Consider the following 12,864-nt stretch of genomic DNA (forward strand, 5'->3'; position numbering starts at 1 on the left):
TGATTAAAAGCAGGAATGGAATGGTGGGAAAGAGAGATTAGGAAGGGAGTGATAAGTGAAGGACATGGAGCAAGAGGGGGAGGAGCAGAGCGCTGACACAGATGGAGAGATAGAAGGATTGAAGGAGGTATGCAAGGTAATAAAATCCTGGCTGCCATTTGTCTCTGTTAGTTTATAAAAGCCAGTTGTACATCTGGAGAACAGGCATCAGGGACTGACATTAAATTCAGGCACACACTCTTTTCCTTCTCACTTCAGTCCTCACCATCTTTCCAATTAAATGACTGATCTCATCTTGCTTTTTGACACTGTGGGATGAAACAGCTGATAGCTTATGCTAATACTTTTTTACTTTGACGCTGTTATTGCTATGTCTAGAAAACTTGCTGCTGTTTCCGAGCTTTCCTTTCTCTGCAGATCATTTACTGCACATGAAAGGCCCGATCTTGGCTGCCATACCACAGCCTTTCCACTGCACTGTAACATCAAGGTTCACACTACATGTTGTGCATTCCTGCGGCTGCTGAGCGCCAGCAGTTTGAAGGTACGTTAAGTTAACACCCACTGCAGGAAACTACACAGCTACGTGCAGGGAGCAGCAGAGTAGCCACTTCATCATTTATGTATTTTTTAAGTGTTCTCTGTTGTTAATTAAACAGGTATCATTCATCACATACAATCTGAAAAGCTTGCTAGGAAGCCTGCAATCTGTAATCTCAATTTAACAAATCCAAATTTGATGTGTGCAATCTTTGATATGTATATATATGTGGACTAGCCCTCAAAGATTACACCATTATAATGGGCTAATCTTATCTGTGGAAGACTGCAGCTGATTTTAACATGATCAAGTTAACTCTTTCAATTCAGCTGTTTATACCGGGTAGCTTGGGCTGCATAGGATCATTCTGATGCATTTTTTCACTATTAAGAGAGATGCATTTGCCTTCCACACTTGAGGGAGGTTTCTATATAGGAAAACAATTGCATTTTTGGAGTGGCCTGTAATTTGGGACACAGTTTGTGCGGTGGGCTCTGACATTGTTTCAGTTTGCCTTAACTACTGGCTAATACAAATGCATGCAAGGAGATGTAGCAGGCAGTTACATAAGAAGACAAAGCGGCCTTTTTTGAGTGTGATGCTATGACTTGGAATACACACCAGAACGGGACTGTGGTGCCGATGGTTAGGTTATGCCCATGCACACACCTGAGGCTGTTGAGCCAACCAAAGAAGAGCGTGACCATGACTTATTTCCAAGTAAGAATAGAAGCAGAACGAGAGGCTGTTGTAAGTCTTTGACCTCTTAGGACTGGGCCTATTACCTGCTAACTTTGAGCTAATATCTTTGCTTGTACTCCCTGTGCTCCCACACACACTGACCTTGTCCATCTATTCAGCCATATCCACTCTCTTAACAGTACATGTATGCAAATATATTGTACCTCCTTCATTGTCCTTGCCATCGGTACAGAGTGTTTCCATGGCCACATGACACCCGGCCCCTCTCCATCCTGACTGGCATATGCAGTGCCATCCACTGGCCTCCAGAGTGCACCGTCCGTTGTTGTTGCAGAGACCTGGGCAGCCCTCTGTGCACAGGGGAAAAACACACAGAAAAGTTAGAGGAGTGAGAGTAAGTGGGACGGGGACACGGATGGCCATCAGTGTGTGAAATAGGCTTCAACCCATATACATTTTTGAAGGTGGGTAAAGATACTTTTGTACTGGAGCGCTGAAAGATGAGAGGGATTTTTCCCCCTCTATTTTTCTAACATTGGACCGTTTTCTTGCCAAAAACACAACACATGCAGTGTTTTCCTCTCAGCTTGGAAAAGCCTCTGAAACAGCACTGAGACCATCAGGGGACAATAAATCTCCAGTGAAAGTAGAAACAGCCGGAGGGTGGTTGGCAGCGTCTTAAGGCATGAGGCTGAGTTCATGGCAGCTTTTACTCACTGCTGAGTGAAACCCTCCCACACCACACCAAGGTGACTTCTCATTCTAACGTCTATGACTAAATACATATGGTGTGGTCCAGACATAAACTAAGAAACAATCATAGCGTTGTTGATAGACTGTGCACAGATATTTACTCTGATTCAAAAGAATACAACTAGGACAGACCTTGTTAATCTTTTTAGCAAAACAATTGTTCATTTGTGTTTGTTGTGTGGCTGTGTGCAGCTGCACAAATTACAACAGCATCTGTTTCATTCAAATAAAAAATTCAAACAAAAGCTGAGGTGAACAATGTTGCATGAGGCAAAAGATCACACTGTTCAACACACCTTCAGCTTTTTAACCTTAATAACAGCTCCACATTCTGATGTTAATGTTGACTCAGACAAATCTAACAGCTAGGTGTTACATCATGTCATAAAACCTGCAAAACCTAGTGGAAAAAACAGTTCTGCAGTGAGAATTTATCCTTATTGTTTTGTCTGTTCCAGCCAAATGTGTTAAGATTGGGATAAACTGAAAACACGCTTGCATCAGTTTGGTGTATTTGAAAGTGATGCAAACACAAACAAACTAAAAAGGTCTGACTGCAGATTTACAGTGCAAAGGCAGCAGCTGTATTAGTACATATTATTTAAATCTATAACACTCTGAATATGTGCAGATTCTTTAGAAATGAGTGCAATTAGCTACAATATCTTTATGGACACAGCAGGCTCGTTTGTTTTTGTACGAGCACCTGAAGGCTACTTGTTCATGTGAGCCCAGGCGAGCGACTGAGTCACACTAAGTGCAAGCAATCATATACAAACACATACAATTTCAATACATATAAAACAAATCCTAAGGATACGTTTTGATTTTTTTTGTCTGCCCCAGCGTGCTATCAATGCTGCCTCCGAGCTTTTCATGCTAAATTCTTGAATTTTTGGCTTAAAAAATCATTTAAACACATTGAATATCTGCAGAAAATTCGAGCAGCTTCAGTGCAAACAATCCCAGACTTCAAAAACCCATAGTGGTCAAATCCTGGTCTGTACTGAAAGGCATTGAGCCCAGTGTGATGAACCTTGCTCCAACAAATGAACTGACAGACTGAAAGACAGATTGATAGACAAAGAAGACAGATCAGTACATTAACCCACATGTGAGACACAAACTGACAGACAGACAGTCAGCCTTTTGGTGAAATGCGCTGATGTTGTAGTTTCACATGAACCACGAAGGTTGCCTACAGCCAAAATGGCTACTGTGTGCTACAGCGTTCAGATCAATTTAAGATCTGTTAAAAAAAATGAATGAGAGAATGTTATAGAGGTATAAAATAATAATAATTTATATATATAATAAAATAAATAACAAACAGAAAATGAAATGAAAGTTAAAATCAAAATAATCTAAAAAACTTGAATCTGAAGTGAAATTTATCCAAATCTGAAATTTAACACCAGTGAGCTGACCAAATCTGATCCGTCTCCTCAAAAGGGGAAATTTCCATTTTAAACATGGGATCCTTTGGTTCTTCTGGTCAGTGAAAGAAACAAAATCACAGGTTACAATCCATGTGAAAACACAACAGGTAGACAGATAGACAGTGCACAAAGTACAGGGAGGACAGGGTGGTTTGGACTGCATGCCTCCAAAAGGCTATACTTTATGCCTCTGTTTGGCATTCCTCGATCACAGAATAGACAGTGAGGCTGGCAATCAGATAGAGTGATCAATAAACAGTGAGTATCAGAACCAAGCAAAGCCCAGCTGGAGAGACAGAACAATAGACGGAGAGGACAGGACAGATAGAAGAGACAGAGGAGGGACAGCTGGCTAAATCAACACATACATATATATATTTATATATACATCAGGCTTGTGGATGCAAGACAAAACAGGAGTCACACACCTCTGGTTTATGTGCGTGCATGTCTGTTTGTGTGTGTGTGTGTGTGTGTGTGTGTTTTCTTGTGTGCATCTTCATCTGTATAGTGTGAGAATCAGGGACAGGAACAAGAACAATGTACAACATAACCAGAGAAATAAATAAACAAATAGATAAATAAACATAAAAACTGCAGAAGAATTGTAACACAATAAACAACAAAAACCAGGTACACCAAGCATTGAAGATTGAAAATGAAGGGGGAAAAAAAGAGAATCTTAATGACATGAAATGAATCAGAAGTTAAAGCAGAGTGTGAAGTGGTTGTATTTTGGGACAGTAAGGCCTTTATTAAGTCTTTGGCATGAATTACCTTTATATCCTGAGAATAGGAGAGGGCACGAGGGAGAGAGGGAGGAAAATTAGGGAAAAAAAGTAAATCCAAACAAAAGCAGCACTGCCAAATATACTCTGTGATGGATAGATGAAAATGGCAGCCAAAGGAAGAGGAGGACAGGAAGGAAGAGCTGGGATTACAGGAGCGCAGTCATGTAAAGACACAGAAGTAAACCTTAACACTTCATTCAGATCTGGCTTCATTCACATTGTAGCAGGGAGGAAGAACAAAAGGCAGCTGAACCAACGAACAAAAAACGAACCAAAGAAACTGTCTTCGACAACAACTTTCCTCTCATCGACACGCAAGTTGAAGAACACAACATCCATCGTCTTACACAGTTACTGTCAAATAGAAGAAAAAGGAAAAGGATGGAAACTAAACTTTTGAATCAAAGCTGCCTCAGGCCCAGAATTTTTGTGTGTATCTTTGTTTTTTGTTTTTTTTGTAGTTTGTAGAATTTATTTTCAGGATTCATGTGGGACTTTGATATAGAAGGCCAAATATTCTGAATTTAGCTAAGTCTTAGTATTAGGAGACTAAATACAGGATTTTGTTTAAAAAATCAAAATGAATGTCTGAATGAATCCATGCCAGAATTCTGAAAATGAAACAGAATTTTGTTTAAATCCAGAATTGTGATGCATGTTTCTCTTTAGAATTTTTGACATTAAAAAGAATGTATTCTAATTTAATCTCAGAACAAATCATTCTGTAATTAAACAAAAAGTTGTTTAAAATCTCAAAATAAGAATTTTGATTAAAAAATTAAAAATAAAAATAAATGCTCATATGCTCATAATGCTCATAATTATGCTTATGGTTTTGTTTATGTTTAGACACTCAGGAATCTAGGATGTGCACAATTTATTTTCACAGATTATGTTTTTTTAAATCTCAATTCTTAAATAATTTTTAATTAAATTAATTTTTAATTTTCCTTTTTAATTAAAAAATGAGATCAAGAATTTTAATAAAAGTTTTAAATTCCTAAAAAAAGTTCTCATGTCAAAACAATTGTATATATCTGTTGATGTGCATATAAGTCCCCGTTGCTATAATTTGCCATAGCACCGACACATTGAAACTATCCTGCAGACTAATTGTGTGTAAAATTCCGATCATGTCAAATATTGGCATGTACACCATTATTATTGCAGCAGTGTTCATATATAGACCTTTCTGCTCTGCCCTCCAGTGCACCACACATTGGCAGGGCAGTCCTATCACTGGAGTACTTTTCCTTTGCCCGAGGTAGACTGTGTTTAGAGATGTGTTCAGTGGAGTGACATATCACTCAGTCATCACACTCATCTCTGGTGCTCGCTGCTTGGTCATTTCACCTCAGCTTCAGGCTTTACCTGCAGTCCCAAAACTGTTTCCTTGCCTCAACAGAGATCTCAGCTCAGAAAAGCCCTTCAGAAACTCATAGCAGACACTATATCAAAGTTGGAATGGGAAGGGGGCAACAGGGAAAGTACATTTTATAGCAAGATAGCTACAATTTACGCCCTCAACGTAATAACTGACATCATTCTGTAAATAATTTAAAGAAAGGCCTCATAAGACCTTATAATCCAAAATGAGTTATTACCCAACACTGCACTGCCTCTGAGCACCTTATTGAGAACATCCCCGCGCTGCACAGAAGGAGGCTTAACATCAGCTAAAAATGATTTCATACTATCACAGTGCAATGAGCCTTTGCTATCAAATTGTGCAAATGCATGTAATTACTAAAATCCCCTGTCTAAAATAATGGACATCTTCAGCACAAAAGCTATGCGTGTGACCCAGATTACCCGTTCACACCAAAGCAAGTGTTTGACTGTGCAATAAGACGTTACCAGGACAGGCAAGGAAGCAGTTTACAGGGAAACTAAGCTCCGAGCACAGCCAGGACTTCAAAAGGCCACCAGAGACTTTTATGCATATCGTCGACTGCTTGTGCACTCGCACAGCAAGGCGATGTTCAGATTTGATCAGATTAGGTTTTTGCAAAATAAAACAATATTTACATGAAAAGAACGTGTGACTATTTAATAGGTGTTTGGACATTTTAGCATAACTTTCATTATTTCACTATCCCTGATATTTGTGGTCTAGGTCATACAGAATGACAACAAAACATGACTGCTCTCTGACAAGAGGCCGTCACTACAGTGACACTATAATAATAATAATTTTTTTTAGTTAAATGGGAAACCAGATAAGTACAATTTTAAAAAAAAAATATTTTAATAGTATTGCACAGGAAATTGTAATTAGTGCTGTCAAAATGATAGAGGGGATGAGAGGAAATAAAAACATATTCTAATTATCCAAAATGTAAATAAATAAACAAATAAAAGAATTCAAAGAGCCTGTCATTGAAGCAGCCACAGCTCCAGAGTACATAAAAGAGAAGCAAAGGATGAAGGGAGCCAGAGAAAAAGCTTGTGATGAGGAGAGGACGAGAAAAGATTACAGTACCTTTTACTCTAATGTCCGGATTGTGAGCTTTAATAAGGAAGGGGAGAAGGGATAGATAGAAAGCAAGCATTTAGTTCAGAAAAATAGGCTGCAGAGGAAAGAGGTCGAAATTAAATTACACACAGAAAGGTTCAGTCAAACAGATAGAAAAAGAGAAAACCGTATAATTCAACATCACATTATTCCGACACAGCTCAAACACGTGCATGGGCAGTGGCAAGGTGCTGTGTAACTGTCATTTTTTTTTTTTTGCTAGAATAAACTGGTGTTAGGAAAATGGAAGAACACTGTATGTTAGGCTCTCTTCATTCTCAAATATAAAAACAACCAATTAATGAATATGGACCCAGTTCCACAGTGAGGCCAGAGTTTTCAGCAGCCAGGAGACATTAGTGATGATTGGAGATGCAAAAGAAAAGAGCAAATCCTCTCTCCAGCCACACAAGCCGTCTCCACAAACAAGCTGTTTGTTGGCTAAGCGCTCCAAATGGATTCCTCCTCATCTCACTGTTGTTATGCTCTCTGCGTCCTCCTTTCTGTGCATCAGTGTGTGTGTGTGTGTCTAACTGACACTAACTGACGCCAATTTGGAGCTCTCTCCCAGCGATCCTGTAGCTGTTTGTCTGTTTGGCAACAAATACCTTTTTAAGTGAAGGGTTTGGTGGCGAGCTCAAGCTACCGCAGAGGCCCTACAACTAATCTGCTTCACTGTTAAACTATCACAACACAACAGAATGGGGTTGCTCAACACGCCACGGTTACTCTTAGAAACACAATCCCGATGTCGGTGTAGCTGACACCGGGCGAACGCTGAGCTGTTCTTTAGTGTTGTGGGCTGAACTGATTCAGTCATATGACCTTGTACACTTGCAACTTGCTAGCCAGTGCATTAAGTGGCTACGGAGTGGGGTGAAGACCAAAACTGAGGCTGAGACAAGAGCCAGTCTTGTCATACTCACCTCTTTCACTAATTATTGGCTGTCAGGAAGTGAGGGTGTGTGCGCTGGAGTTAATCCTTTTAAAAGGACTAGACCAATAAAACAGAGTCATGGTCAAATGACAAAATGACTAGAATGTGCCATAGCAACAGTCTGTTATACACAGCAATAGGCCATTATGCATAGCAGCAGTCTGTTATGCAGGGCTATCATTAATGGCAACAGTCTGTTATATACAACAGTGGTCTGTTATACATAGCAATGGTTTGTTATTCCTACTCAACAGCCTGGCCTTCTGAAATCACTGACTGCAGCGTATCATGTTTATTAGTAAGTCAAAAAGAATGTTATAGCTTATAGCCTTAGAACACTCCTCATTTTTGCAGAGAGAATTTGAGCTCATTAAGCCAAGTCTGTGATGCTACTGAGTGACTATTTTTTGTTTTCTGAAGAAGGAAAGATTCAACCTTCTCCTAGAAAAATAGCATTTTGGGAGTGCTTATAGAGCGATAACATTCGAATTTCTGCAGTGTTGTAACTACTGCGCTAACCCCAGGTGATAAAAAGAATTTAATGAAAGCATTCCCAGCATGGCAGCCAACCTTGACTGATTCTAAAGGGCAATTGTATTTTTTTATAGCCTGGATCTCATTTAAACTAGTGGCACTATCGTAGCTCTCGTTTTATTGGATGACAACAATAACCAACACAAACATGGACTTCCACATAATTAGCAGCATCATTTTGCTCTAATCTCATCCTGGCAGCAGCCATGAAGACAAGAATCTGTAATATATCTGTCATGGGTTCTATAAAGTCCCCTCCCTGAAGAAGACCTTGCCAACTCACAACTTTATTGTGTCTGACTGTGAGACCCTAAAATTCTACTAAATCTAAAATGAAATGATTCTAAAAATGATATGAAAAGCAGGTCTGCAACCGTGTTAATTCAAATTAAAATGTTCTGGAAAACTGTACAGTGGTTTGCACAAACATTTTTTTGTCAGCTACTGTTCACAGACATGATAGTCTTTCAGCAAAGTCTTCAAGTCGTTGCATGATCCACTCACCGATATTGCAGTGCTCTCCAGTCCAGCCCTGGTCACACTCACACTTGCCCTCCTTACACACTCCGTTCTTGCTGCAGAGTGGATGACAGGCCTTCTGGTCACACAAGGTTCCTGTCCAGCCCTCCTCGCAGCGACACACACCACCGTAACACACCCCGTGGCTGCCACAGTCCACCTCACACACCTCTGCCGGAGAAATAAGGGGAAACATCAACAGGAGTAAAAATGATCACTATAAGCAAGCAAAGTGTTTCAAATATGCCTCATACATTGCAAGCATTGTCATATAACTTGCACATAGCACATAAAATATGTATACCCTATAATGCTAAATAAAAGACACTTTTATGATAAGGAGGATAGAGCAGACGAGATTGTGGCTGGAAGAAAAACTTGCTGCTTGCGGTAGTTGGTGACTACACTAAGGTCCAAGGCTGCAGAGGTCAGGGATTCGGTGGTCGTATACAGTACTGTTTGTGGTCCCTGGAACTTTCCTTGTTGTAGTAGAAGAAGGCTATATGTCTACACTATCAATGAACCTTCTGTAATATGCAGTGAGATGTAACCTGACAGCTCAGGCTGCCTCAAAAAAACTGTCAGTTTGGTCACTGCTTGTGAGAGGTGTGCTATTCAGGGTGCCATGAAAACAGCTTCTGTAGTTTCCATGGCAACATGTTGATCAACTCCTGACTAATTTCCTTCTTCCAGTTGTGCCTGAACAAAAAAGAAAAAAAAAGCAGGGAGCAGCAGCAACTGCTCGCTGCCTAAAGGTGCCTTCACTGTGATTAGGTGCTGCCTAATGAGCTCAGTGATCATCTAATTGGGAGCACCTGAAATCCACAGTGTCAGCACCATGTTTGCGCCATCATCGCCAGCCCTATTATGCATTTATATATCTATAGCAGTGATTACATAAGATTAGGCTCAGGCAACATTTGATTTGGACTAAATTGAAGATGAAAGAAGGACAGGAAAGTAGTGATGGCTCAGAGAGCAGCACTGACTTTCTTCAAAACCAAGTCCAGACAAGCTGATGAAAAATAAATGAAACCATCAAATAACATTTCACCGCAGGTTTGTCCCCACTACTTCACCTGGACTGAACTGTGTGTGGTTCAAGAATGTAGATATATATATATGTATATATATATATATAGAGAGAGAGAGAGAGAAGAATTACTACATAAATATATAATATATTTTACAAATTAGTGTGTGTGAGAGAGATAAAATGAAATGCCACACTTGCTAGAGTGGGTATAATGTGTGTGTGCTTGAATGCCCCGACACATCCTGAGAAAAGGTCAACAATGAGCCAGAAGCAAAGGTATTTGTGTGTATGTACTTTGTGGTGTGTGTGTGTGTGTGTGCGGTTTGGAAATAGACAATACTTAATTAGATGTGTGTTTGATGGGCTGACATGACAATACTCAGTATAACAGCCTGAGGCAATGCAAATAGATGTGAGAACACACACACACACACTTCTTTCTTCTCGTCTTTGTTTTTATGTGAAGCCATCTGTTACTGATCTGCATTCCTCCTCCAGTTTTTTTTCCTCTCTCACCTCCTTTTCTGCATCAGAGCTGTCACTTAAGGTCTCTCTTTCGCTTTATCTCTCTCTACAGTGCCAGAAGGTGGTGAGGTGGTCCTCACCAGAAAACAAAAAAAAAAAAGATAGCGCTTTTCACGAGGATGCCAAAAACGACTGTAGATTTTGCTGTCAGACAACTTCTTGTGGCTGTGAAGCCAGGATGAAAATATCGTGACATCGTTATACCACAGCACAGCCCCTTCAGGGAAGAAGTGGTGGTGGATGAATGGGTGAACAAAGCATACAACCATGACATCTGAAACCGCTGTTTGCTTACAAAATCCTTCTGACGGCCAATTTTGGTTTCCTGTAACCATGACCACACGACCACGCTGACCTTAAACAAGTGCTTAACCAAACCTTATCTATAGCCATGATCAGTCACAGAAACGATGTGCTGTCAACAAAGGCATTTGATCACAAGAAAACAAACAAAGTTGAGAAGGTCTAGGATATAAATATGGCATTTATTGTATTATTTGGGAAATTATGTGAAGAGAAGTTGGTTTGGATGTTGTTTGGAGATCCCACTTGTAAGGCATTGACACTGATCTTTCTTGACGTTAATGAGCTAAAACTGGCTGCGATTCATTGACGGTGCTCTCAGTATAGTTAACAGTGAGTTGTGTGACTAAAGCCGATTTTAGGGTCAATCTGATCTGTGAGATTCTAGAATCTTCCTCTTAGAAAGTGGACATGTAGATGTGATACATGTGCCTTTGATAGATAAAGCCAAGAAACGGAGCTGGTTCACTGCTCCCACCACTGAAATTGGAGTTCTGACTGAAATTCAAGCCAATATTAAAGCTGCAAGCAGCATTGTGGGCCCTCGCGCACCTTGCTATCCGCAGGGTCATCGCAGTCTTCTCTCCTATGCTCTCGTCTCCTATACTCTCCTGTCCTATGCTCTCCTCCTCTCATTTCCACAGATATACAACGAACACATGTTTACAACCAAACTTTCCTGTTAGCAGTAGATGGCGCTATGACCGTATCATCCTATTAGCATATATATCTGTTCAGACTTGGGTCCATAGCAGTACTGTAAGATTTTGTCCACATTGCATAAAGTATATGATTAGTACTGCATAAAACACAGCGAGTTCCTTTGTAATGGCGAACGGTCAACTTTGAGGCCACTCCCCCGCCACACGGTAATACTTTTGAAAGAGTTTTGTAATGCGTCTATTCCCTATGGTGTCCTGAGTGGACACAGTGAATTTCAGCTCAATTGCATGAAGTATGCGAGGCGTGAAAAGTTTAGAAGCAGGGTCACAAATAGTCAAAAAATGGCCACAAGAGTCAAAATGGCGGACTTCCTGTTGGGTTTGGAGGGGGGGTCCAAGAGACTTTTTTGTGCGTCTTGGGGTGATACACATGTGTGCAAATTTTCATGATCCTGTGTCAAACTGGCCAGCGGGGCTACGCGTTAGGGCAAAAAATACAGGGAGTTCTTTTGTAATGGCGAATGGTCAACTTTGAGTCCACGCCCCCACCACACCGTAATACTTTTGTAAGAGTTTTGGAATGCGTCTATTCTGTATCGTGTCCTGAGTGGACACAGTGATTTTCAGCTTGATTGGATGAAGTATGCGAGGCGTGAAAAGTTTTGTAGCAGGGTCACAAATCGCCAAAAATTAACAGAAATTTAAAAATGGCGGACTTCCTGTTGGGTTTGGAGGGGGGGTCCAAGAGACTTTTTTGTGCGTCTTGGGGTGATACACATGTGTGCTAATTCTCATGATCCTGTGTCAAACTGGCCAGCGGGGCTACGCATTAGGGCAATAAATACAGTGAGTTCCTTTGTAATGGCGAATGGTCAACTTTGAGGCCACGCCCCCGCCACACCGTCAGACTTTTGTAAGAGTTTTTGAATGCGTCTATTCCCTATGGTGTCCTGAGTGGACACAGTGAGTTTTAGCTCATTTGGATGAAGTATGCGAGGCATGAAAAGTTTTGTAGGAGGGTCACAAATCGCCAAAAATTAACAGAAATTTCAAAATTGCGGACTTCCTGTTGGGTTTGGAGGTGGGGGTCCAAGAGACTTTTTTGTGCATCTTGGGGTGATACACATGTGTACCAATTTTCATGCCCCTACTCAAAACAGGCCAGGGGGGCAGGCAGAAAAACCTATGAAAACACAACATTTTGTGTAGCCAGTAGGTGGCGCTCTGTCAAAGCCTCAATATTGTTGTATAGATGTGTTTAGGGTCAGACTCTGATCATACATGTGACATTTCGTACAGATCGGACAGAAAACGAAGAAGTTATAGAGACTTTCTGTGTCCTCAGAAATGGTCAAACTTTGAGGCCACGCCCCGGCCACACCGTCAGACTTTTGTAAGAGTTTTGGAATGCGTCTATTCCCTATGGTGTCCTGAGTGGACACGGCGAATTTCAGCTCAATCCGTTGAAGTATGCGAGGCGTGAAAAGTTTGGCAGCAGGGTCACACATCGCCAAAAATGGCCACAAACCTTCAAATGGCGGACTTCCTGTTGGGTTTGGAGGGGGGGTCCAAGAGACTTTTTTGTGCGTGTTGAGGTGATAAATATG

The 12,864-nt window shown here is 40.7% G+C and overlaps 1 protein-coding gene across 2 annotated transcripts in view; it reads right to left on the minus strand.

Annotated features, from left to right (window-relative positions):
* tenm3 (teneurin transmembrane protein 3) overlaps window positions 1-12,864 on the minus strand; it is a 180,444-nt gene that overhangs the window by 58,975 nt on the left and 108,605 nt on the right. For both annotated transcript variants that reach the window (XM_028409964.1, XM_028409972.1), the window contains 3 exons: window positions 8,717-8,902; window positions 6,709-6,735; window positions 1,447-1,593 (listed from right to left, as the gene is read on the minus strand). In XM_028409964.1, coding sequence (XP_028265765.1) covers window positions 1,447-1,593; window positions 6,709-6,735; window positions 8,717-8,902 — 360 coding nt within the window. The remainder of the gene's footprint in view (window positions 1-1,446; window positions 1,594-6,708; window positions 6,736-8,716; window positions 8,903-12,864) is intronic.

Source organism: Parambassis ranga, chromosome 1 (assembly GCF_900634625.1).
Source record: "Parambassis ranga chromosome 1, fParRan2.1, whole genome shotgun sequence".
NCBI classification, from domain to species: domain Eukaryota; kingdom Metazoa; phylum Chordata; class Actinopteri; family Ambassidae; genus Parambassis; species Parambassis ranga.